At 57.7% G+C, this 23,719-nt stretch overlaps 12 protein-coding genes across 12 annotated transcripts; 4 read left to right on the top strand and 8 right to left on the bottom strand.

Moving 5' to 3' along the window:
* Positions 1-156: 156 nt before the first annotated feature.
* On the top strand, positions 157-2,964 carry BDY17DRAFT_294581 (uncharacterized protein). Its single transcript, XM_033733160.1, has one exon. The coding sequence runs from the start codon at positions 178-180 to the stop codon at positions 2,905-2,907; it is 2,730 nt and encodes a 909-aa protein (XP_033590445.1). The 5' UTR covers positions 157-177; the 3' UTR covers positions 2,908-2,964.
* On the bottom strand, positions 2,965-3,826 carry BDY17DRAFT_294582 (uncharacterized protein). The gene is made up of 2 exons (XM_033733161.1): positions 3,714-3,826; positions 2,965-3,649 (listed from the first exon to the last, which is right to left on the bottom strand). The coding sequence occupies exons 1-2, from the start codon at positions 3,714-3,716 to the stop codon at positions 3,203-3,205; spliced, it is 450 nt and encodes a 149-aa protein (XP_033590446.1). The 5' UTR covers positions 3,717-3,826; the 3' UTR covers positions 2,965-3,202.
* A 718-nt stretch (positions 3,827-4,544) lies between these two features.
* Positions 4,545-5,413, bottom strand: BDY17DRAFT_117209 (uncharacterized protein). The gene has a single exon (XM_033729270.1). It carries the CDS (start codon positions 5,188-5,190, stop codon positions 4,642-4,644), a length of 549 nt encoding a protein of 182 aa, XP_033590447.1. The 5' UTR covers positions 5,191-5,413; the 3' UTR covers positions 4,545-4,641.
* Positions 5,414-5,972: 559 nt separating this feature from the next.
* Positions 5,973-6,512, top strand: BDY17DRAFT_352517 (uncharacterized protein). Its single transcript, XM_033738220.1, has 2 exons — positions 5,973-6,043; positions 6,109-6,512. The coding sequence occupies exon 2, from the start codon at positions 6,137-6,139 to the stop codon at positions 6,437-6,439; it is 303 nt and encodes a 100-aa protein (XP_033590448.1). The 5' UTR covers positions 5,973-6,043; positions 6,109-6,136; the 3' UTR covers positions 6,440-6,512.
* Positions 6,513-6,566: 54 nt separating this feature from the next.
* BDY17DRAFT_322773 (uncharacterized protein) lies at positions 6,567-8,314 on the bottom strand (the record flags this gene model as incomplete). The annotated part of the gene is made up of 2 exons (XM_033736876.1): positions 6,567-6,748; positions 6,805-8,314. The coding sequence occupies 2 exons, from the start codon at positions 8,312-8,314 to the stop codon at positions 6,567-6,569; spliced, it is 1,692 nt and encodes a 563-aa protein (XP_033590449.1).
* Positions 8,315-9,160: 846 nt separating this feature from the next.
* On the bottom strand, positions 9,161-10,008 carry BDY17DRAFT_309245 (uncharacterized protein; the record flags this gene model as incomplete). Its single annotated transcript, XM_033735307.1, has 2 exons — positions 9,161-9,442; positions 9,502-10,008. 2 exons carry the CDS (start codon positions 10,006-10,008, stop codon positions 9,161-9,163), a joined length of 789 nt encoding a protein of 262 aa, XP_033590450.1.
* A 241-nt stretch (positions 10,009-10,249) lies between these two features.
* Positions 10,250-11,443, bottom strand: BDY17DRAFT_294589 (uncharacterized protein). The gene has a single exon (XM_033733162.1). It carries the CDS (start codon positions 11,335-11,337, stop codon positions 10,411-10,413), a length of 927 nt encoding a protein of 308 aa, XP_033590451.1. The 5' UTR covers positions 11,338-11,443; the 3' UTR covers positions 10,250-10,410.
* A 98-nt stretch (positions 11,444-11,541) lies between these two features.
* Positions 11,542-12,711, top strand: BDY17DRAFT_316049 (peptidase M28; the record flags this gene model as incomplete). Its single annotated transcript, XM_033735981.1, has 1 exon — positions 11,542-12,711. The coding sequence occupies one exon, from the start codon at positions 11,542-11,544 to the stop codon at positions 12,709-12,711; it is 1,170 nt and encodes a 389-aa protein (XP_033590452.1).
* Positions 12,712-12,908: 197 nt separating this feature from the next.
* BDY17DRAFT_117242 (uncharacterized protein) lies at positions 12,909-13,722 on the bottom strand. The gene has a single exon (XM_033729271.1). It carries the CDS (start codon positions 13,580-13,582, stop codon positions 13,106-13,108), a length of 477 nt encoding a protein of 158 aa, XP_033590453.1. The 5' UTR covers positions 13,583-13,722; the 3' UTR covers positions 12,909-13,105.
* A 143-nt stretch (positions 13,723-13,865) lies between these two features.
* Positions 13,866-15,498, top strand: BDY17DRAFT_322778 (uncharacterized protein; the record flags this gene model as incomplete). The annotated part of the gene is made up of 3 exons (XM_033736877.1): positions 13,866-13,890; positions 13,960-14,002; positions 14,061-15,498. 3 exons carry the CDS (start codon positions 13,866-13,868, stop codon positions 15,496-15,498), a joined length of 1,506 nt encoding a protein of 501 aa, XP_033590454.1.
* Positions 15,499-17,522: 2,024 nt separating this feature from the next.
* BDY17DRAFT_309248 (uncharacterized protein) lies at positions 17,523-18,539 on the bottom strand (the record flags this gene model as incomplete). The annotated part of the gene is made up of 1 exon (XM_033735308.1): positions 17,523-18,539. The coding sequence occupies one exon, from the start codon at positions 18,537-18,539 to the stop codon at positions 17,523-17,525; it is 1,017 nt and encodes a 338-aa protein (XP_033590455.1).
* Positions 18,540-19,375: 836 nt separating this feature from the next.
* BDY17DRAFT_117279 (uncharacterized protein) lies at positions 19,376-20,322 on the bottom strand. The gene has a single exon (XM_033729272.1). It carries the CDS (start codon positions 20,239-20,241, stop codon positions 19,546-19,548), a length of 696 nt encoding a protein of 231 aa, XP_033590456.1. The 5' UTR covers positions 20,242-20,322; the 3' UTR covers positions 19,376-19,545.
* Between the last annotated feature and the right edge of the window lie 3,397 nt (positions 20,323-23,719).

Here is a 23,719-nt window from a genome sequence, read left to right on the forward strand (position 1 = left end):
ATGAAAGAGAAGAAAAGGGTGAAGAGTGTCATCGACATTTGTATGTCGTGTTACATGACTCACAATTCGTGCCTCGCGCTTGCGTGGCTGACTCGCCCGGCCAAATTCTGCCTCTACATAGTGAACAACTCGCGGTTTTCCTCCACTTCCCACCACATCACATCTGTGCCAACAGATATGGCTTCCGTGCTCCAGTCGGCAGTCCGACTGCCGTCTCCTGAACCCGGCGATCCCCCCGTTGAAGCGTACTCTCGGAAGCGCTCACCCTCCCGATCCCCCTCACCCCGCAGAGATGCACCACCCGTCCGCCGCCGCTCACGCTCTCCGCCTCTCAGCGGACCCCTCCCGCGAGATGTCGACCGCGCAAGAGCGATGGAGCGGGCCAGACAGCTGGAAATGCGGCAGAAAGACGAGGCCGCGACCGACAAGCCGCTCACAGAGGAAGAGAAGCAGGCAGCGGCCAAGGCGGAATATGAGCGACTACTCAACATGCGATCAGGCGGCACATATATCCCACCTGCACGACTGAAGGCTCTCCAGGCGCAGATCACCGACAAGACGTCGAAAGAGTATCAGCGCATGGCGTGGGAGGCGCTGAAGAAATCCATCAACGGACTCATCAACAAGGTCAACGTGTCGAATATCAAACACATCGTGCCCGAGCTCTTCAACGAAAACTTGATCCGGGGCAGGGGCCTGTTCTGTCGAAGCATCATGAAGGCTCAGGCGGCCAGTTTGCCCTTCACACCGATCTACGCCGCCATGGCTGCCATCGTCAACACCAAGCTGCCGCAAGTGGGAGAGCTGCTGGTCCACAGACTCATCATTCAATTCCGCAAGGCCTTCAAACGCAACGACAAGAGCGTTTGTCACAGCAGCACGACGTTTCTCGCACATCTCATCAACCAGCAAGTGGCGCACGAGATGTTGGCCGCTCAGATCCTGCTCTTACTCCTGCACAAACCTACGGACGACAGTGTCGAGATTGCGGTCGGTCTGATGAAAGAGGTGGGACAGCATATTGAGGAGATGAACTCTCAGATTGCTTTGGCTGTCTACGATCAGTTCCGGAGCATCTTGCACGAGGCAGACATTGACAAGCGGGTGCAGTACATGATTGAGGTTCTCTTTCAGATCCGCAAAGACAAGTACAAGGACAATCAGGCCGTCAAAGAAGAGTTGGATTTGGTGGAGGAGGAAGATCAGATTACTCACCGGCCTGGCTTGGACGATCAGTTTGGCACTGAAGACGGACTCAACATCTTCAAGTTTGACGCGGAGTGGGAGGCGAATGAAGAGGCGTACAAGCAACTCAAAGCCGAGATTCTTGGAGAGGCATCGGGCAGTGAAGATGAGGACGAGGATGGATCAGATGAGAGCAGCAGCGACGACGAGGAGGCACAGGCGGACAAGGCGTTGGAGATCAAGGATCAGTCAAACACCGATCTGGTCAATCTTCGTCGGTCCATCTACCTCACCATCATGTCTTCTGGTGGATTCGAAGAAGCTTGCCACAAGCTGATGCGCATCAACCTCCCGACCGGCCGAGAGGAAGAACTGCCATCGATGATTATCGAATGCTGCAGTCAAGAACGCACCTACAACAAGTTCTTCGGCCTCATTGGCGAGCGCTTCTGCAAGCTGAACAGGCTGTGGAAAGACCTTTTCCAGTCCATGTTTGAGAAGTACTACGACACGATTCACCGCTACGAAACGAATCGTCTGCGCATCATTGCGCAATTCTTCGGCCATTTGCTTGCATCGGACGCCATTGCATGGGAGGCCTTCCATGTGATCCATCTCAACGAAGAAGAGACGACTTCCTCCTCTCGCATCTTCATCAAGATCCTCATCGAAGACTTGGCGCAAGGTGTAGGCATGAAGAGCTTGACTGAGCGACTCAAAGCCGACGACCTGCAGCCCGCACTCGCAGGCATCTTCCCTACCGACAACGCGAAGAACACACGTTTCAGCATCAACTTCTTCACGGCGATTGGCATGGGTGCTTTGACAGAGGGCATGCGAGAGTGGTTGAAGAATATGCCGAAACCCGCTCCGCTACCGTTGCCGGCGAACGATGCTAGTGCGAGCGACAGAAGCCGTAGTGAAAGCGTCAGCTCGTATTCCAGCTACTCTTCCCGGTCGGATTCGAGGTCACGATCTCGGTCTCCAACACCAATCAAGAAGACTCGGGATAGGGACGATGAACGCCCAAGAGGACGTGTGAGGAGCGTCTCGGAGGACTCGAGATCCCCGCCACCGCGACGAGCACGAGACAGGTCTGAAAGCTTGTCTCGATCTCCTCCGCGCCGCAGAGCGAGAAGAGACAGCTATGACTCCGACTCTCGCTCCCCGCCGCCACGCAAACGACGAACGTACTCCGACTCGCGCTCGCCGCCTCGTCGCAGCACGGACAAGAAACGGCCATCGGACTCCATCTCCCGCTCTCCGGCACCAAGGAGAGGCAGATCTTACATGCGATCCGTCTCGCCTCCGCGCCGCGATGGTAAAGCACCTGCTAGAGACCGGTCTATATCAGACAGTTCCCCTCCGAGACGGGCGAGGGCTCGAAGCGACAGCTACTCTTCCCGCTCGCGCTCGGACTCTCGTTCGCCCCCTCGCAAGACTGATGCTCGCAAGGCTGATGAGGTGGCGAGGAAGCGGAGAAGGAATACGAGTAGCCCAGAAGTGTCGAGATCGAGGTCCCCACCGCCGAAGAAGCGCGTCAGTCGTGGTGGAGACGAGAGCAGGGAGAATGGAAATGCTCCGCAAAAGGCACAGCCAAAGGAGGTGGAGAAGAAAGATGCAGAGGAGGATTTGAGCCATATCCATCCCAGCCGTAGAGGCTTGATGGGCAGGGGCGGAGGTGCAGCTGGCGGGAGGGCGAGAGCGAGCGACTTCATGTGAGCGCCGTGACGACCACGCTTGGGTTCAGCGATGATGCAGATATTGATAAGAATGATTCGTATGCCCGCTCGCTCTAATGACTCGTAATGAAACCTCGAATGCGCACCAACACCAACACTCAGACATATGATGGAAGCTGCTGAAGAATGCCATAACCTCGAAATCGCAGAAACGCCCGTCCTCGTGATAGATTGCGTGACGCACAGTAAAGCCAGCAAAAGTATCGTACCAAAGCACCCGTCCCCCCTCACCGCCACGCGCCCAAGTGATTCACCGCAAGCCGCAAGCATCGACACTACCTCGCCTCAACCTGCAGACTCCTCTTCTCCGCCGCCGTCTTGGCCGCAGCAGCAGCAGAAGAGGCAGAAAAGACCGCATCCTGCCCCACCATGCGCCGCGCCAACGCGCGCTCGACCTTCGCACTCAGCGCCAGTTTCGCCACCTCGTCGCTTTTATGCTCGTTCATGACGAAGCGCTGCTTCTCGAGGCGCGCGTCTGTCATGCGGTCCAGCGCGCCCGACCAGGACTTTATATCGGCGGCTTTGGGGTCGGTGCTTGTGCTGAGGGTTGAGGTGCTGGTTTGCGCGGCGGGGTCGGTGGTTTGGTACATTCTATTGCTGTTGCTGCTGCTGGTGCCGGGGGCGGTGGTTGTGGAGGCTGTTGTGGTGAAGGTTGGGGCTAGGGAGGGTTGGAGAGAGGGGGCGCCGGAGTAGGTGCTGAAGCGCGCGGGGTTGGTGGAGGTCTGTGATGGGAGGTGAGTGTTAGTGATGAATCGGGACTCGTGGGATGGAAGTAACGGCACGTACCATTGTCTGTAAGTAGGGGTGGGAACAGAGGAGTAGGGTTGGTGTTGATGAGGGGGGGTGGTGGTGGTGGTGGTGGAGGTTAGGTGGAGGGCGGGGAGTTGTTTGCTTTGTCGTCGTCGGGGATTTGCCTTTCCTTTGCCACGAAAGCGCGTTAAGCTTATCCGCCCACGTGCTGGCCATGCGAAGCCGCGTTTCCTTTACCTCCGCCAATACTGACTGCCGTGGATTCTCTCTTTGGACGAGGAGTCTATTGAAGAGATCAAATGACAACCATTGCTCGTAGAGCACCGGAAAGCGTTGATTCTTCGCTATAAACTAGGTACTATCAAAGGAGACGATCGACGCTTCTCCTGGAGTTCTCGGACGTGGCTGCTCCTGCCGTTGCACGACCGAACGCCATTCGGACGGTAGGACCACTTCCTGACCACGCCGTACACTCGGCCGCTTTGAATTTGATGTGCAGAGTCGTGCACATGGTCATCTCGTGAAAGTCATCTGTTCAGCGAGAATTGCCGCGCTGCTGTCGTTCGCCGGCAGATTCACATGCCGAAGCAAGGGTTAGGGCATCATTCGCTTTGACAGAGGGAATTCAGACTCGTTAATCCAAACCATTGCAAGAGAGTCAATCCTGTTGATTCAAGACGGTCCTCCGCACACACGTGGCAATTTCGGCGAGCCTTGCATCGACCATGCTCGGTCACGGAGGAAATGCGTGCTCGCATGGGCAACCAAACTAATGCAAGCCACGCGGTGTCTCGTTGTGCAAAAGGCGCAAGAGCGGTTTCCCAAGAGGATTTGAGGTTCAGGTGATGTCACGTGATATTGGGTCTTGCTTAGTCATCTTTCCTTTTGCTCCGACGCCTTTTCAGTCCATGGTCGAGCGCACATCACATCCATCCGCATTCCATCTGCACGAGTCGCCTTCGCTTCATATCTCGCCGTGTAGCCTCCCTACTCTCCACAACCTCGACATAATGCTGCTCCGACCTCGATTCGCCCGCCATGCCTTCCGGCGCTCAATCCACACCACCACTCTCCGCCCTCGAATCCCCAGCTTAAGGACATCACTCTTAACCACAAGGCCCAAACCCAGCCAGACCCAGACACGCGCAATAAGTACAAACACTACCGCCCTCAAAAGACCTGCACTCTCCCTCACCGCCGCCATGCGGAACCTGCAACTGCAAAACAGCGGAGCGACCACACGAGCGGTGGCCCGGCAGCAAATACGAGGCATGAAGGTGCGGAGCTCGGTGAAGAAGCTGTGCGATGGGTGCAAGAGCGTGAGGCGGAAGGGAGGGAAGTATGTGTATATTATTTGCAGTAAGAATCCGAAGCATAAGCAGAGGTATGTGGGACTGTCTTGAGTGGTTTGCTGAGGAGACGCTAATGTGTATTTGTGATAGGCAAGGGTGATGGCTGTCTTCGAAGAGCATAGCGAAGGAGTCTGAATGGAATAGAGACGAAAGATATCCATCTCAACGCACCGCGAGCCGCTCTATCTTACACCCTCGATTTATACTCTTGCATTCCAAGCGAACCGCCAAAGAAAGCCCGCACGCCTACCCCTCAACTCAGCTTGACTCTACGATATGGACATACCAGCGCTTGAGGGCAATTGACCCAATATCTTGGTTCTGCAAAGATGGCGAGCTCATATTCTGGATGCTCAAGGAAAAGCAGGAGCTGGAAGCCCGCCGATGGCTGAAATGCATCCAGTCGGGGTGGTAATCGAAATAGATCATGTACAGAGGCACTTCAAAGCTCCACTTGGCCACTTGTGTGTCCTGTTGTTGTTGTAGGCATGACCAGTGCTGAGGGGAGGGCAATGTGCGTTTTGCAGTAGGCCGTGTTGCCTGGGTCTAGCAAGATTTGTTTACGTTCTACTCGACCGGACACGACACAGACTCCCTCCGTGAGTCCATGAATGTCGAAGCCGCACTATCTGTTCCAAGTGTTAAGCAAACCCGCCATGGGTCTGAGACAGAACAACCCCAGCCGAGAGAGCAGAACGACCCAGCCGAGAAAGTCAACCAAACTCGGCAATCGCAAAGGCTACATGCAGTGAGCGCCAAAAGGCCAGGGCTAGAACACGCCAAATAATGCACACTGACGCAAGCCCCCTCGGCGATATGGCAGTCGGGTGGGATCGTGGAGGGGAAGGGAAATGAGGGGCATGGTGGGGCAACACCAAGGTAGCAGCAACCCATGGGGTCCAGGGAAAAAGACGTCAGGTATTTATTCTCTCCTCTCTCGTCCTCTCGTCTTTCTTTTTCCCCGTGCTTACCATTCCGAAAGAGAAAACACATAAATAAACCCAACAAACCCCAGTAAGTCCTTCCATCAACCCCCACCCATCCCAGCCGAACCACCCACTCACCTCCCCCACCCCCAGCTCAACCCAACCCAACCCAACCGCAACCATGCCCGCCACCGTTACCGTCGTCTACCCGCAAGGCGCCAAGTTCAACATGGACTACTACCTCTCGACGCACATGCCTCTCGTGCAGAAGCGCTGGAGCCAGTACAACCTGCAGAGCTGGAAGGTGCTGAAGTTCAACGACGACGCCCCCTACACCGTGCAGGCGACGATTGAGTTTGGGTCGCTGCAGGACTTCCAGAACGCCGCGTCCGGCCCGGAGGCCAAGGAGGTGCTCGGCGATGTGCCTAACTTTTCCGACAAGGAGCCTGTTATCATGGCTGGGGAGATTGTTGGGACTTCTTAGGTGAGGGCTTGACGCGAGCCAGTCGGATGGCATTTATTAAGATGTAAGGGACATGTGAGGAAAAATCAATGAGATGCTCTTCTATTCCCGCTCGTGGTTGCCCATATGTTTTGTTTGTCTATCCAAGTCATGTAATCGTTTCGCCTCCTCCGTTGCGTAGATTCATATTCCTCGACGACGAAAAGGTATGCGTGTTGGCCAATGCGTCCAAGTCGACTCGTTGATAGTACGAAATATGTCCCATCCGCTCCCAGAACTGCGCCAATGTGTTGTGCGAAAGTAGGATGAGCTGTGATGGGGTGTACTGGTCTGCATAATTCCACGTTAGTCTTCCATCAAGTAGATGCGAGGTGCCTCCTACTCACCAAGTTCAAAGTCGCGGTCGGCGACATGTCCAGCGCTGCGCACCACTCGTGCACCCCGGAAAGCCTGTTCGTCAGCGATACGGATGAACCCGCCGGCACCGATATCTGGCGCAACGAAAGTGAATTCGCCCCGGGGAATGTAAGGGTCGCCAGTAAGCTTGATGGCCTCTAATCGACCAGACGGCGCATCCGGATGATCCGTGACTTCGACAGCAGCACGACTTGAGGATCCGGCTGTGGTGTGATCCAAGGTGTTGTCCATGGGGAAGCGTGTCTTCTCATCCCCACTACTCTCCTCCTCCTCGATCTCCTCTTCATCAACGCCTCCGAGAATATCAACATCCACGTCAGTATTGGCGTACCGGTTTGCACTGCCCAAAGGACCGGCGTCCCTACCAGCAAACCAGTTCCGCAACCACGCCATCCCTTCCGGAAGCGGCCGAGCCTGCTCCTTATCCGGCTGCGTGATTACAAGGAACTCGCAGCCGTGTCCGCTGTAATCCCCGCACCAAATGCCCTGGTACGGCTTCGCGGGAGTAGGCGTGTAGCAAGACGGCGGAAGAGTGGCGTAAGTAGTGATCTCCTCCGGAATCCGCACGCTGACGCCACTCGGACTATACGCGTTGAAGCGCGCGGCGAAGAAAGGATGCACCCTTCCCAGCGCGGCGGCGAAGCCATCGGGCGTATTGAAGGCATGAGCAGGCGAGACTGCGGGATGGCTGCCTCGCGTTCCAAACTCGACCCACTTCCTCACGCGGAAATTGTACTGGCTGATCTCGTCGAAGGTCGTGGGTCGATGGCCGGCGGAGCGGAAGTCGTCGCCGCTCACGTTGCGCGTGCGGGCTTGGGCGGGGATGCGGAGCGGAGGCCAGACGTGTGTGCTCTCTGTGATGGCTTCTTCGGGTAGTGCTCGGCAGAGCATAAAAGCTGCGTACAAGCCCTGCTCCGTGAAATTGTCCATGAGAACCTCCTTGCCATACTTGGATGATGGCGCTGGCCGCTGGCCGCTGGGCTGCTCATCGCTGGTCTCGGCCTCCCTGTTGGCCTTGTGTGGTGCAAGGTTCAATACAGGCCGCGTCAGATCAAGAGAGACCTCCGGGTTGAAGTGATGAATAATGACGCTGCGATTCTTCTCCCAGGATTGCAGCGTATGCGGTCCGCGAGCGGCAGTAACGGTGTAAGCGGCTATGCGTCCTGCATTCGGCTCATAGCGAGCAACAAGCAGTTTTCCGCTCGGTGAACTGTCGGAGAACCAAATACGATGCCGCGGCAGGAACCAATGCGGATGGTGGGCGGCATATAGCTCGCGGTAGCTGGGAAATGATGTGCCATCGACAGGCGAGCCGACAATATTACGCTGAACCAGCGGGAGCCACAAAAAGTCATCGTAGCTGTGTTGCTGGAGAGTCCGGCAGGTCTGAGCTGTTTTAACCAGATCAAAGGGCTCGAGATGGCTGAGGATGTGCAGGACGAGTTCCGCGGGGAGGCGGAGGAAGCTGCAGCTCTCCATCTCGCGACTTTGCTTCTGTCCAAGCAGATGAAGGGAAACGAAGGGGCCCGGGAAGGAAAGTGATGACGCCGCTCGAAGGATCAATGGCTTGGTGTGCGGATGTGACCATATATGCGCCGCCGCTCAGCTTCAGGTTTCCTCCATGCACGCCTCTCAATGAGGAAGGTGGCAAAAACGGGAAGTCCGGGGGGGTTTGGTTCAGCACTTTCCTCTTTTGTCTGTTGGTCTTTGTTGGTGTGGCCGTTATTGATCGCTTTACCGCTGACGGCTTGAACGGTTTACAGTTACCGACTTGCGTCTTTCTTGATGGCACCACGGCTTGGGCGAAGGAGTGTGTCGACCCCCTGACATCCAATTCGGGAAACTCCCCGCGAGTCCGAATTCGGAAGGTTGTTCGAACTTGATTGAGACATCCGACGATGCGGACGTCAAGACGCACGATGATTAATCGACATTCCCTCCTTGTCAAGTAGAGCTTCGAGAGTCGTGCATTCTATCTCAGCACTAGCCCGCAGGCATAGTGAGTAACAACGCGTAGCAACTTCCATCTTCAATACTTCATTGCAGCTCGATCAGCGCCTCCCCTTCGGCATGGCCACTTGTATGCTTTGCCGTAGCAAGATGAGATACAGACGGCCCTGCAGATGCCCTGGCCTGCTTTACCGAACTCTCCTTCCCACCAGCCATCGGCATCCGCTCCAGCATTGCGAGCGGGATTTCGGCCCTGCTCGAATCACAGGCTGGTGGTTGAAAAGTGGTGCTCTTCACCAGCCAGTATGTATAGCCAGAGTCCGCTCGACTTTCACCGGCAGCTATGAGTTTGCAATGGATAGTACATGCCCATCCTCACAATTCCTCCAGAGTGTGAAAGGTGATATTGCCGGCTGTCTCGTTGGCCATAGCTTCCTGCGCAGCCCGAGTGCCATTCTTCCAGGCCTCTTGCACAAGCTCAAAAGTCATAAGCCAAGGCCCCAACTTGCCCAGGAACAAGGCAAAGAAGACCGTGAAGACGAGGTAGACGCCATCCTCGAAGACGATGCGCTGATGCGCCGGACTGACGATGAAAGCTAGCAGAGACAGCGGCGGCGTCAATGAGAACAGCTGTCCAACAGCAGCGAGGGCGATTGTCTGAGAACGGTCATTGGTCAGCGCAGCGTGCGGACAAGCGTCAAGGCACCACAACTCACCATCCCAAACCCTTCAAGCGACAAGCCTCGGTTGTTCAACCGCACTGCACGGTGGGAGATCTCGACAACCACAGTAAAAAAGACGTTCGCGACAGTGAGATCCAGCAGAACTTTGGTGAGAATGTTGCACCAGCTCATGGAGGAGCGGCGAATCCTGCCCTGCGCAATCCAGTCGGCGATAATCTTCTCCTCCTCGACCTCGTTGTCGATCGACGCCGTTCGCTTGGGAGCCATGTCGAGCTTTGGCCGTGGTCGTGTAGGCAATACCCGCTCAAGCCAAATGTACCATACGTAGCGTAGGCAGTTGACGATGAGGAGGCACACGACCTCGCGTGGGAGCTGCTTCATGTAGTATTCCTTCCATGGCTGCTCGTAGTTGAACGTGCTCGCGAAGGCCGGATCTAAGTTGTAAAGTGCTCGAGAGTACAGATGTTCGGCGGCAACGAGATCCAGTGTTCCTAAGATGGTCGCTTGCGCTATGGCGGTCATCATCTGCGAGCGAGGCATATTGCAGCCGGTGTGTTGGGTAAAGGTGTGACGATGCGGATAGTGGACGACAAAGGGCTCATGCGAGGAGACAGGGAGTTGGGTTGTAATAGCATCGCTGCAAAATTCCACGCGATTACGAGAGGGACATATATATTGCACACCTTTATGTTGCAGCCTGGAGCCTGAGGTTTGTTTGGGCGCCACAGCTGCGCCACAGCTTTCGTTTTGCCCGCAACACATATTTATTCGTCTCGAACCCGTGAGACGGTGTCAGGTCCGAGGCCGTGTTTCGTTAGGTTTTGTACACATTCTGTCATTCATAAGCGAGAAATTTCCAAAGTCCATCGATACAGCAATAGGTTCTCTATCGTATTCAGTCCGAGCACAGGCGCCGGTTCTTGTGGTCTTGAATCTGCCCGTTCATCGTCTCGCCCTGGACACAGGCACTCGTCTATTCTTCGCCGTAGCAGGAAGAGACGCAGGCGACGCCGAAGAGCTCCCAACCAGTTTCTCCGTACCTCCTTCCTCGCCAATCACAGGTATCTGCTCCCACATCTGATCCCACATCCCACTCACCCTCGCCGTCTCCCTTCGCCGATCCCGCACCACATAGAACCTCCCCATCACCGTCCTCGCAATGTAATCGTACACCCTATGCTTCCGCGCAATCGCCCGATTCGACGCCGTCCACGAAGGCTGCAGCTCCAAATTCGTCAAGCGTGTCCAGCTCTTCGGCAGCCGGCGCAGATTGCCAAACTGCACTTCCCGCGAATGCGGCCACGGCCGGAACCACAAACTCTTGATCTGCAGCGTCGTGGTGGGAGGGATGCTGCGAGCGAAGTGGATGAGCTCTGCTTTGGATCGGCGGGCGGCGCGCGGGAGGAGGACGTTGATGTGCGAGACGTAGCCGCCGAAGAAGATGCCGGTGGCTAGCCATGGGAGCCAGGGGAGGGTTGCGTAGGCTGGGTAGACGTACCAGGGCACTCCGCCAGCGATGATAACGGACGGTAGTGCCCAGAGAGTACCATACGCCGCGATGGCCAAGGTGGCTACGCGCGTAAAGCCAATGGTGTAGGTATTGAATAGGCCTCCGTCAAAGACATTGAGGTTCTCGGGATAGGCGTACTTCTCGCCTGGACGATTTGTTGCAGTCTGCGCATATCGTCCTGGTATAAACACAGATGGCCTGCATTTTGGCAGCAGCGACGGGGTCGACGGTCGAGGACAGCGTGTGGCAAGGACGAGAACACTCGGTATTCGCCTTGGTGTGCAACGCCCAAAGGCCCGCAAGGCAAACATCACATCTTTGGGTCTGGCGTGGGAACGTCCATGAACGAGATGAAGCATTGAAACGCGAGTGAAAGCGGGATGGAAATATCGCTTACATAATCCAAACTTTAGCGTGCGCCGCTTAAACCGCACTCCACGTTCATGAGGGCGAGCTACGACCGAGTTGCACTCAACCGCTCTACGACCAGGCCAACAGACTCATACCGAGTGTTCGACAATAGAATGCGTCTCTTCACAGCTCGATAGTACACGAGTCTCGCGATGCGCCTCCTCAATGGCCTCCTCCTCCTCCCCACCGTCCTCCGCACGGCCATAGCCTACTCCACCCTCTCCGACGACTCCCTCCGCACAATCCCCTCCGCCGGCGCCGACTTCGACATCAAAACCGGGGCCATCCTCGCGCCAATCCTGCAACCCCGCGTCCCCGGCACGCCCGGCTCGACCGCAGTTCTAGAGCACCTGGCAGACTTCTTCCGCAACAATCTCCCCAAATGGAAGGTCTCGTTTCAGAACTCCACGAGCACGACGCCGCTCTCCAATGGGAGGGAAGTGCCTTTTCACAACCTCATAGCCACCCGTGACCCGCCGTGGATAGATCGTGAAGGCGAGGTAGGCAGATTAGCGCTCGTTGCGCATTACGATTCTTTGATCCATCCGACTGGCTTCATTGGTGCTATCGACTCTGCCGCTCCTTGTGCCATGCTGCTCCATGCTGCAAGAAGTATAGACGACGCGCTGACGAGGAAGTGGGAAGCGATGCAAGCGGAGGCGGAGAGCAGTGACTTTTCCGGACTGGAGATGGACGAGCACAAAGGCGTTCAGATCCTACTCTTGGACGGCGAGGAGGCGTTTCAGTCTTGGACAGATACGGATTCACTCTATGGTGCGCGCGCGATGGCGGAGGAATGGGAGCAGACTGTCTACGCTGCCTCGAGTACATACTCGACCCCTCTCGCCAGCATCGACCTGTTTGTTTTACTCGATCTGCTCGGATCGCCTAACCCCACCGTTCCATCCTACTTCAAGACTACGCACTGGGCTTATCAACACATGGCTGATCTCGAGTTCTCGCTGCGCAGACTGGGCTTGTTTAAATCCGCTCCAGCCAAAGATCCAGACCGACCGTCGGCAGTCGACGACCAGTTCTTCCTCCACGAAGCCGGGAAAGCAGATACCGATCAATGGCTTGGCGGGTACATTGGAGACGACCATCTTCCCTTCATGGCACGAGGAGTGGAAGTCTTGCACCTCATTCCCGCCCCGTTTCCCCGAGTCTGGCACAAGATTGATGACGATGGCGAACACCTCGACATGAACACTGTGGAAGATTGGGCGCTGCTGACGACTGCTTTTGCCGCGGAATGGTTGGAGCTGGAGGGGTTCATGACGGCTGATGGTGGTGGGAAGGTCCGGGAGAGAGATGAACTGTGAGTGGGTTCCTCGTCTCGATGTCACACGCATCCAAGTGTTGATCGGTGCGCAGTTTGGACCATGCTGGATGAGCTTCTTATGCTCTATTTCCAATCCATCTCGAGCTGCAAAGCTCGCACCTCTTCAACCGCGTTGAAGTCCATGGATAGCGACCACGTCGTTTATTCGCACGCCTGGAGCTTTGCCATATCCATCCAGATGGCGAGAGGGACACCAGTCCGTGGTCGCCTAGGAGTCCAATATCGAGCTCTCATGCAGGCCTGATATCCAGCGTAGGGCAAGGGAGTCCGGCGGAGCATAAGCCAGGTCGTCGGCCGGACCACGGCATGCGGGCTATGAGCCGTGTTCTGCACTTTGCAGTAGATTCGAAGTCCAGCAGCTTTCCACCTCAGAATCAGCCCGCTCCAAGCATCTCCTCCCCTTCCTCATTCAGAACCTTCCCCGTCTCATGCTCAACACGCCACGTCATAAGCGTATGAATCACATACGACGCGGTCCAGCCAATAGGAATACACCCCATAATATGCATAGAATGCTCAGTGCCCAGAATCCACGTAGCGATCCCCTGCGCCCCGCCCCCAAATCCAATCGCCCGGCACAAAAGCCACCATTTCGGCAGGCCGATGCGTTTCTGCGCGAACATCATGAGCGCGATGCCGCTGATGACGATCGCGCTGCCGAGCATGAGAGTCCCGATTTGCAGACTGTTGAGCAGGCCTTGCTTGTCTGCTTGCGCCATGGTGGTGTACACGATTGCCGTGCCCACGGACATTATGAGTAGACTCCAGACTCGCTGGCTGGAGACGCAGTCGCGGGCGAGTTGCTTTGCGCGATTGTGGAGGGGGATGGGGTCTTCTTTGAACGTGGGCATGGTGGAGGCCTTCCAGACTTGTTCGTCCTGAGGGGACAAAGGTCGACAAGGTTGAAAGCGAGTCCAGTCAGCAGGCTCCACGCAGCACGAAGGCCCTCGGCTCGGGAGGGTATCGCGGGTGTGGCGCCGACAGATGCGGGCCGCGCTCCGAAGTCGGCACCGCGCTTTTCCTAATTCGGTAATCTAAACATTCCAGCGTCACTCCAACTCTTCACCAATTATCAATCGTACTTCACGTCGAAATCAGACAAATGCTACAGTCAGCATATTGCATACCACCAATATGTCACTGAACAGTCCAGCAAAACGTACGCCTCCTTCTGCCCTCCTCTTTCCCCCCGGTCTTCACGAGGTAAACTAACCAATCGCACAAGCAGTGGAGCGTCTAGAGCGACATCTTATGCGACAGCGAGGCGCCGGGTCAGCCAATACCCAACAAAGGCAGAAACCACAGAGCCGCAAACTGATATGCAAGCAGTACGGTCGCCGTGTCCGCGAATTTCGGTTTCTACATCAAATCGAGCGCCCCATCCTCCTCGTCCTCCTCCTCTTCCTCACCTGTTGCGGCGGTATATGTATCTCACGAATCGAATACGAAGAAGAGGCGGACACAGCTGCAGACTGTTCTGACTTCTGCACCGGACGGGAGTGAGTCTGTTGCTGCCCCTCGTCGGAGCGAGGTTGTGCGGAAGAGTCCACCTGCTAGAGGGAAGAAGCCGTTTGACCAGGGAGAGGGTGCGACACATGGGTCAAACGCTTTCACGGCTAGCGCGGACGATAGCTTCATTGCGCGGGTCAGGACTAAGAGGAAGCCTGTGGAAGCGTCACAAAATGTCGGGCCAGATGCAATGGTGGAGAAATGCGACGTGGGCGTTGGAGAGGCGGCAATCATGCCTCAAGGCCGGCCGGGAAAGCGAGCGGTGGTTCATGCGCTTGGCGAAGTCGCGAATCATCCCACGGAGCAGTCGATCTGTGTCGAGGGGAAGAGAAGAGGTGGATTCCAAGGGAACCATACCATAAGCGGGGATAAACTCGATGCAAGAAGTCGCAAGCAAAGCCATGGCGCTTCGCCAGTTCTTGAGGGCGCGCACAAGAAGCGCCGCACAAAGGCCGCAGTCACAGAACGTCGCACTGCGGCGGATGAAGGCCAAGCAGCCCGTCAGGAACCACACGCCGGAGCACCAGCAGCCACGGCCAAGCGGAAGGGTCGGGCTGCAAAACGCGAAACAACGCGGCCGTGCATCAACGCTACCGAGATGCCGAATCGCGACGAAGCAGGAAGCAAACGAGAGCCGCCTCAACGTGTAGCAGAGATCGAGATCCATGCCGTCCGTCGAAAAGTTCTTGCAGTCAAAGCGGACGGAACGGAGGCAGACCGGATCAATCATGCTGTAGGATCGGGTAGGAGTCGAATCCTTCCCACCCCTACTGAAGCCATTGCCGACAGTCCTCGACGCGCGCCGCTCCGAGAAAGCGATAGGAACGCTCTCTCTATCTCGCCCGACAAGAAGACGACGGCTCGCATGGCAGAATCCGACGATCACGCCAAACCGCGGAAAGCCAATTCAACATCCTCTCGGACCGTAGGCAACGAGAATCCCTCTTCAAAGAAAGGGAAGACGCCGCAACGCCCAAGCAGTATCGTACCGGCACCTATCGAGCAGCATCCACCAGAAGAAGACGAACACGTCGCCTGGCTCCTGGAGCCCGCGCCGTCGAAGACGCTCGCACAGCCGCACCCAAGTCGGAAGAAAGCTGCTCAGTCTACGCGTCGAACGCGGCCAAAGATGGCGGACATCGATCTGGACGATTTGTTGTCCGACATTGCAGCTTTTGCAAAGGTAGATGCTTGCGTGGGTGTGGGCGAGCGCGTTGATGCGGGCCGTGGAATGGGGCAGAAGTCGAAGAGGAGATGAGGGTTTCGAGGACGCTTCTGGGGTTTGGTTTTCTATTCCTGTCTCGGGCAGTCATCGAGTTGCAAATTCTTGCGTGCTTGGTTCTGCTGGACTGCGAGATCTGGAAGCGGTTGATAGCGCAGTTATCGATCGATGCAATACTCTTTGTCGATATCGACTCATTCCGATCAGCACTGGTTCGATTCAAATACGAATCGCCTTACACGGCAAGATCCTACGCGTTGTGGTCATGCTACGATAATGTCCCTTCCAAGTCTTGTGACAAACCACCTCGCACACAACGAAAGCGAGTCGAGAATCACGAGTCTCATTGACGCGTCTGACCCTCTTGAACCGATCGACACGCATCGAGTGACCCGTAATTCAACGACAAATTGTCTCCACCAAGCAACTACGATTTCAAGAAATGATGAACAACAGCATATGCCTTCGCCCGCCGGCGGCGAGCACCCGCGACGATCGTAGCGGTCCTCAACGGCGGAACAGAGCGTCGATCTAACGGCAGCACTACAGGCCTGATGCGGAGCACTGTTGACGTGACGGAGAGATCGACGTGCGGCACGGTGGACAAGAACGAGGCGCAGCACGAAGAAGGTTGCGCAGTAAAATGTCAAATCACCCGAGTGCATGCTGTGCCGTCCCCCCGGGATAGGTGAGGTAATGATAGACGACAACCCCAAACCTTTAGGCCCACAACCACTCGAGTCAAGCTCGAGCACTCGAGTCATGAATACCCCTGCGCGCCCTCGCCACCGGGACGGGGGACTCCAATCACGCTCGACAACCCGATTCAATTCGGTGGAGCGGTGCAATCCACCCACCTGACGCTCGGGTTAAAGATGCGACGAACCGGCGTGTGTGCCAGCCAGGGAAAACGGCGGCGCAGCTCCAATCGCCCGTGCACACTCGAACAGGAAGTCCCGGCGGCAATCACGGCAGCGGCGCCGAGACGGCGATGCAGATCATCGGACGCACAAGGCCGGGCAAGCGGCCGTCTTTGCAGTATGCAATATGCACGGCGTTTCACGGCTCGTAAAAAGACGTCTTGCCTTGCCCTGGCCGGGCCTGGCTTGCTCTCCCCCCCCTGCCGCGCTGCGTGGTGTCTTTCGCGCGGCTAGAGGATGCGAGAGACTGGGGTCTCTCTGTCTCTCTCTACGCCGGTGGGACTTTACGACGTGCGGCACGTTTCCGTGCTTTCCGGGGGGGTTGTCAGGTCGGCGTCGGATCAGTTGGTTAGGCCTTCAGTTAGGAGCGATTGGTTGATTAATGTATGCCCGGGCAGACTTTGATGATTGCGGCAACGAGTCAAGACCGAATGCAGCCATGGGAAAAGGGAGCGAGTGAGACACACGGGTGGAGCTAATGGCCACTTGGGTAGCTGGTGAGATGGTGGATGGGCATTGTCGAGCGCAGAAATCATAAGTAGGTGGGCATTGGGTCGGTCGAGAGAGTCTCTTGTTACAGGCTTGAAGTCTACAATTACAATTCCACCTCCGTCTTGCGAGTACAACGGTCGCGACAGGCATCTCTGTCTTGATTCTCGCTTCGCCCGGTATCCTCACCTAGTCCTCCCTAACCATACAATCCTCGAGTCTTCCCTCTTCCAACCCGCCTCGCCCCCTCCCCTCGCAAAACCCACTCCAAAGCAATGCAAACGCTCCACAGCAAACCAAGCAACACCCCCCGTCCGCCGGCGCGGCAAAAGACGCAAGCAAAAACGCGCGCAACACAAAAGCAAAGAAGCAGGAATGAGCCTCGCTGGATTGGGTATCTTTAGTGGAACAATCGCTGGCAAAAGGTGGGAAGATGCTAGTAGTACAATGTAAAGGAAAGAATGAATGCAGGAGGAGGTGGAGCGCGCGCTGAGACGCGTCGACGGATGAAGGGTTCGGTCGGTGGGGGGGAACGCTGATGCTTATGCTGTCGTTGTCGTTCTGTCCGGCCGTTAGATTTGGGTAGTCCAAGTGGCCGTGATTCTTGTTGTAGGACTGGATGTTTCTGTGGAGCGCAAGGCACTCATCTCGTCAGCCCTCCCGCTTGGGACCAGGAGCGCCGGATGTTCGCCTGTCGGGCGCGTATGGATTGAAGGGACCAGGTTGAGGGTAGGCCTGCATCACTGGCGGTGGAGGTCCCGGCGGTCCCTGTTGCTGCTGCTGCTGCTGTGCAAAGCTCGAAGGCGCGAAATGAGAAGGTGGCGGCGGTAGAGGCTCCAAAGTCAGAGGGGACGGCAGCGGGCCTGTACTCATGGACTGCGCCGTTCCACGCCCCGGCTGGCCGTGGAAAACGGCTTGCGGCGGCGGTGGTGGCATAGATGGTGGCTGTTGCTGAGGAGGAGGCGGCGGCGGCGGCGGCAGAGAGTAAGCAGACGTGCGTCGCCTGACATTGCGGCCTTCGTTCGGACTTCGCGCTTCGTGATCGGGCATAGAAGTGTAGCCATAGCCCTCCGAGTCGCTGGGCGGATGCGGTGGCATCGCGTGGTGTCTACGGTGATGATGTCGGGGAGACGGCGGGCGGGACAAGTGGCGCTCTCCGCCCGGCATCTGGCTCAGGACTTGCGCAAAATAAGTTCGCTCGCCCCGGTAGAAGGTCACCTGCTCGCTCAACTCCTTCACATCCTGCTGCAGTGCCGCGATCGTTGTCGCCGCTTCTCTCTCCTTCTCCTTGCGCCTTTGTCGAAAGCGCGCGCTGGCGCCTGCATTTCTCCGCCGCTTTTCGTCTGCGACTCTTGACGCGGCCTGCACGTCTACCGGGAGCTGTACCGTTCCCGACGAAGTTTCCAGCGTCATCATCTGATAGACACTCTGAGCGCCGGACGACGAGATAGGAATGCTAGCGGGGTGGTGCTGCTCGAAAGCACTGGCTGTCCTCGCGCCTCCAATCTGGATTTCACCGTTGGTGGTGTACGGACCAGAGAGGGTCGTGAGGCCGGTAGATTCGTATCGAGAAGCCGGAGACGCCTGCCCGGTATGCGACGAGTATGATGTAGTCGGGCTTGCGCTAGAAGAGGGCTGTCGCGGGTGGACGACCGACGCAGTAGCCATACGAGCCGCGTCGGGATGTGACGCGGGAGCTGCGAAGCCGTGTGCCGATCTCGCTGTCGTTGTTTGAGTCGGTAGGGGTGGGGCGTTCGAGGTTCCCGGTTCCACATAATACGCTCGCCCACGCGGCGAGGATGGGTAGGCATTGCCATGCACGCTGATGCTCCCGCTCGTGGAGCTGAGCTGGCCTAGGCTGGCAGCACGATGCAACGAAGGCGAGCGGGGTGTGAGGATTCGTCTGGGCTGTCGTTCAAGCTGCGCATCATATTGCACCGTGGGAGACTGCGGCCGAGCATCGTAAGCGGAGGCCGTTCGTTGCGCCAAGGAGACCGCGGGGATCGCGTGCGAGGAAAGGTCGGACGAGTCCAAGTGGAAAGCCTTGCGAACTCGACTGGATGGTGAGTCGTCCTCGGGAGCGGGATTGAGGATGGACGAGACTCCGGCGATGCGCGTCCGAGGTGCCGACAGGCTTCCTCCTGCTATGCTGGAAGGTGGCGGGAGTTGGGGGAGGTCGAGAGAACGGTCGTGGGTGAGGCGCAGTTGCCGCGCATCAGACGAAGGCGACAGCTGCGAAGACGGTGCGACGGTTGACGAGCATGACGGCGCGCCCGTCTTTTCATCACCAGATTGGTTTGCCGACGCATCCTGGTGCGACGGCCGCGCTGACATGTAATTTTCCCTCCGATGCCCCTCTAGGTCGGCGGGAGACTCGGACCATGGACGGAAGTTGAGTTTGATGGGCACAAAGCGAGGGGGAGAGGGAATGCGGTCGTAGATGTGAGGTCTGCCGTAGCGACTGGCGTCGAGAGAAGGATGGACGTCGGGGGCAGCCACGATGACGGACGAGGTGGGACGCAAAGACGGTCCCAAATGAAAGCAGTGACAACCATGTAACAAGCGGCACGTCCGAGGTGCTGAGGGTTAATATTGTCGAGGGTGGCCAGGTGGTTGTGCCAACGGATCGGCGGAATGCCGTGGTGCAGATCCGAGTTGCGTCACAACACGAGCATCATCCGTGCAGTCGTGGGCCGTGGGACCAAATGCTCGACGACGACGCAATGAATGAAGGGGAAGAATGAGGCGTTCGGAGGCGATTGGGTGGAAATAAGGCTGACGAGGGAATGGCAAGAGCTGCACCCTGGCCTGTAAGCGGGAGAGGAGAGGCTGGAGCAACGGGGACTGGTTGAAGGGCAGTCGCGAGAGGCGCCGGACGTGCCCCAGTGATATACTGGGAATGAAATGAGGCGACGGGGAGCGCGGCGGCGGCGGTGTGATGACTGATGAGTGGTCTGGCAGCAGGGCAGGGCCGAGCGGGAACGATGGATGGATCGTAGGCCAGCAGAGATCTGCTGGCCGAGGAGCGGACCAGGGGCCTGCGCGAACTAGTGCGGCGCAGTGCATCATGGTGAGGGCGGGCGAGGCCCCAGGCGGGAGTGGGTGGCTTGCTGCGATGCCGTGACGTTCTCCGCACAAGCTTCCGCCAGCGCCTGCTGTCAAGGGCGGAGTGTGCAGACGCGCAGGCTACCGCTAGCGCCGAGTGCTTGCAGGCCCTTTTGCCGGCCCGCGGCAAGCAGGCAAAGGCAGAGGCCCACCGCGGGCGCGGATAAGACAACGGGGGGCGCAAACTCTCTCCTGCGCAAGCCTCTCCTGCCCTCGTTGCTAGTAGCATCCCGGGCGCCGATGTGGGTTGGAACTCTGTTTGCATGACTAGCCCCGACGGCTTGAATAAGAGAGTCGAGGGAGATTACCCGACCACGCCATTGTCGCCTCCGGGCAGCAGCGGAATGGGTCGAGAGACGTTCCGACCCCGAGGCAGGCAGAGATGCGTGGAGGGCAGCAGGACTGGGGGAGGTACTGTAGCTGCTGCATCACCGGCAGGGTTGCCAACGCGTATGATGGCCACGACGAGTGCGTACGCCGGGCTCTGGGCAGCATGGCGCCACCGGGGTCCATCCCGACACTCGGGCGACTGCCGATGCCGTGCAGTGGGCGGGTGGTTTTAGGCCAGCGGCGAAGGGTACATGCGTGTACTCGGCACGTATCGCATGCGTCTTGGGCAGCGGATCATCTCCTGCCCTTCCCCCTCCCCTCCAAGCCCACCCCCTTTGCCTTTGCCACCCGTGGTGGCATGGCAGGGACAAGCACGCCGTAGGTGTGATGCGCTGGTCGGCGAGGACGGTGGCTTGCGTCAAACTCGTCCGGCGGCTGTGACTATCCATCCATCCATCGGCATCATTCCGCTCCGGCGAATCAAGAAATGGGGCCCGAGGCGATGGAATCATCAAGCATATCGCGGTTTGCCGGGGCGATTGGGCGGGAAACCAGAGTTTGGATATTGGGTACAGTAGTTTAATTCGAACGGGTGGCCGGGATGCGCTAATGTACGACGTGGCCCGCCGGGAACGTGATGATCAGCATCAACCCCACGGACGTCTGGGCGTTTTGCACAAAACCACCCGCAAGATCGGGGCCATGCACGGTGTGTGCGCCGCTCGATCAATCCTGTCATGTCACTCGGCCTTGCCACCTGCCGGACGGTGCACCCGGCACGCTTGAGTACGTGATTCTCACACGGCTTGCCAGCTGTGCAGATCTTGCAGAGGGAGAAGGATGCGGCGAAGGGCACAAAAAGCCCCGCAAGGCTCTTTGTTTCTTGGGAGATCGACACGCCAGAGGTCCGGGGCAGGGGAGAGGGGGCAAGCTTATTAAAGGGATCATCATCACACTGCCATCACACTCCCGAATCACAGGTCACACGAGTCAGCGAGGAGGGATCGACGCCGGTGTTGCTCCATTATTGCTTGCGCAAGCCGCACACTCATCACTTTTACCGACCGGGAGTCGGTCTTGGCCTCGGCGACTGACGATGGCGATGATGGGATAATCGTGGTGTGTCAGGCACACCCTCCTCCCCGTCCATCTATCTATCCATCCATCCAACCACGCCTCGGCGCCATGCTGGTGCGCGACATTGGGCCGCCACCTCCGGGTCCCTCCCTACTCCGGCCAACCTGGCTCGTGTTGGCAAATGCACTTCATCTCACGCCCGTCACGCCCAGCCGCGCCAGATCTCAATTGTCATGAGTCCCCACTTTCCACTCCACCCCAAACGTGTCCCGAGTCGAGACGGATGATGAGCATATGCATCCAAGAGGGTGGTAGTCGGCCGTTTCGCCATTACCTCGGGCCCCGTCGTGCTCCATCCGGACCCAGCAACTCCTCATCGGCCCCAAGCGATATGCGCGTTGGACCAACTGATCGCTGGCGTGCGAATCCGAGGGCGCGGTCGGCTACATTCCCCCAACCCTGCGTAACGAAACTTGCAATTTTTCTATTGGCTGCAAGCGCGGGAATTTGCTGGTGTGTTCATCGTCAACCATCAACCCAGGCCGGAGACGCTAGCCGGATGCCGTTGCGCCGTGCATCATGCGCTCTGCACTGCATATGCATCCCCGTCCGTCCATCATCCGCCGGGGGCTCGTTGCAGGGGCAGTTCGTGTGCCGATCAAACGACGTGCCGCTAACCCTCACTAACCCGTGCACTTTCCTCTTATCAGGCTGACAGGTCAGGCAATGTTTAGCGATACGGCGGGTCTCTTCGATGGTTGTACAATTTCAGGCAGTCACAGCCCGCGTTATTGAACACACATTCACAGGCAATGGCATGTCTCTGGCACCTAACAATGTATGCATTGGTCCAGTGCGCAGACCGTTCAGTCTCTGACGAGGCTTCACCACACTATACATGCAGAACATACACGCCCCCGCTGTGAACCGGGCGGCCGCGTCAATGCACATGCACCCTGAGGAACCCAATCAAGTGCAGTCGAGTGAATCTCCACCTCGGGCGGCACAGGGACTGCCGCCCCGGTGGCATGTCGTTGAGTGCATACACTATAATTCCTAGGGGCCGCGGAGTCGAAATTGAAAGTGACGTGATGCGTTTCACCGCGACGCAAAAAAACCCACCCAAACGTGGGCGTGGCGTCGGGCGAAGGATGGGCGGGCTGCCCCGTTCCTTCCTCGAAGGGGGTTCGGAGGGAAAAATGCCGTCGGCAGCATCACGCGATGCTGCCGGGTTGGCGTCCGGATGCCGGGCCCCGATGCTCGTGCTCGGTGCTTCTGCATCCTCTTCCTACAGTACGTACTGCACCCCGTCTGCCGACTCCTCCAACCCATCACACCCCGTGCGCCCGCCTATGCTTTGCAGCCTGCAGAGCACCATCTGCTGGGGTGCAGATTGGCACGCGAGACTACCTTTGTTAGTCGCGCGTCTGTCCCACGCAGCGCGCAAAGCATGAAGCCCACCCCCCTCGCCCCGTGCTTCCTTCGCTTTGCCCTACACGCACGCACGCACGCACGCACGGCAGAAGAAAAGGAACCACGTGTTTGGGGGCTGGAGCTAATGCATGTCACCTTCAACGCCCCAAACTTTGCCCCCTCTCCCACATGCACCGGCTCCACCCCTGGTTGCGGGCGTGTCTGCTGGGCGGACGCCCAATCTTTTCCCGTCCGCTCCGGCATTGGTCGACGTGATTTGTCAAAAAAAAAAAAAAAGGGCTGCGGCAGGGGCCATGGGAAAAGAAGCGCGCATCATGCGCCAGGAGCGCGGGAAAAACGCAAGCGCGCGCCTTTCGTCACAGTTCGTGCCCACCCGCGAGACAACATTTGCCGCAAACGCCAGGCGTCCCACGCTACTGTGCTTTGCCATTCTCCCTCCAAGGCCTCCCATCTGTGCCCTGCCGTGCGGCCCCGTGCCAAGGCGCGGCCGCATCCCGTCTCACCATCACGCGCTTTCACACCCTCATCCCCCTCCCGCTTTACGACACGCATGTAATCGTCATCAGCCTTGCATGGTGGGTCAGGGCGCTGCGCGCCCCAGCATTCAAAATCACCTCATCCATGCTGCGGGCCCTATTCCGTCCCTGACGGGTAGTGTGAGATGACGATTGCGCCGCCCCCATGTAACTGCAACGACACTTTGGCGCGCCGATGTCACCCCCTACACCACGCCAGTCGGAGATTATTCCATGCTTCTGCACTACATACCGTAGCGTGCCTGCGTTGGGTCGGTTCGTCATATTTTCTTCCCGCCTTTCTGCAAGGCTAGAGGCATGGCTAAATTCGATGCTTGACTCGGGTTCGCGGCGTTGCATGAATCGCACGCTCGAATGCTCTTGACA

This window comes from Neohortaea acidophila, assembly GCF_010093505.1.
Source record: "Neohortaea acidophila strain CBS 113389 unplaced genomic scaffold BDY17scaffold_4, whole genome shotgun sequence".
NCBI lineage: Eukaryota > Fungi > Ascomycota > Dothideomycetes > Mycosphaerellales > Teratosphaeriaceae > Neohortaea > Neohortaea acidophila.

What these genes read in the sequence shown, in the direction of transcription:
- BDY17DRAFT_117209 (XM_033729270.1), bottom strand. Translation starts at nt 5,190, where the DNA reads ATGGATATCTTTCGTCTCTATTCCATTCAGACTCCTTCGCTATGCTCT.
- BDY17DRAFT_294589 (XM_033733162.1), bottom strand. Translation starts at nt 11,337, where the DNA reads ATGCTTCATCTCGTTCATGGACGTTCCCACGCCAGACCCAAAGATGTG.
- BDY17DRAFT_117242 (XM_033729271.1), bottom strand. Translation starts at nt 13,582, where the DNA reads ATGCCCACGTTCAAAGAAGACCCCATCCCCCTCCACAATCGCGCAAAG.
- BDY17DRAFT_117279 (XM_033729272.1), bottom strand. Translation starts at nt 20,241, where the DNA reads ATGCAAACAGAGTTCCAACCCACATCGGCGCCCGGGATGCTACTAGCA.
- BDY17DRAFT_294581 (XM_033733160.1), top strand. Translation starts at nt 178, where the DNA reads ATGGCTTCCGTGCTCCAGTCGGCAGTCCGACTGCCGTCTCCTGAACCC.
- BDY17DRAFT_352517 (XM_033738220.1), top strand. Translation starts at nt 6,137, where the DNA reads ATGCCCGCCACCGTTACCGTCGTCTACCCGCAAGGCGCCAAGTTCAAC.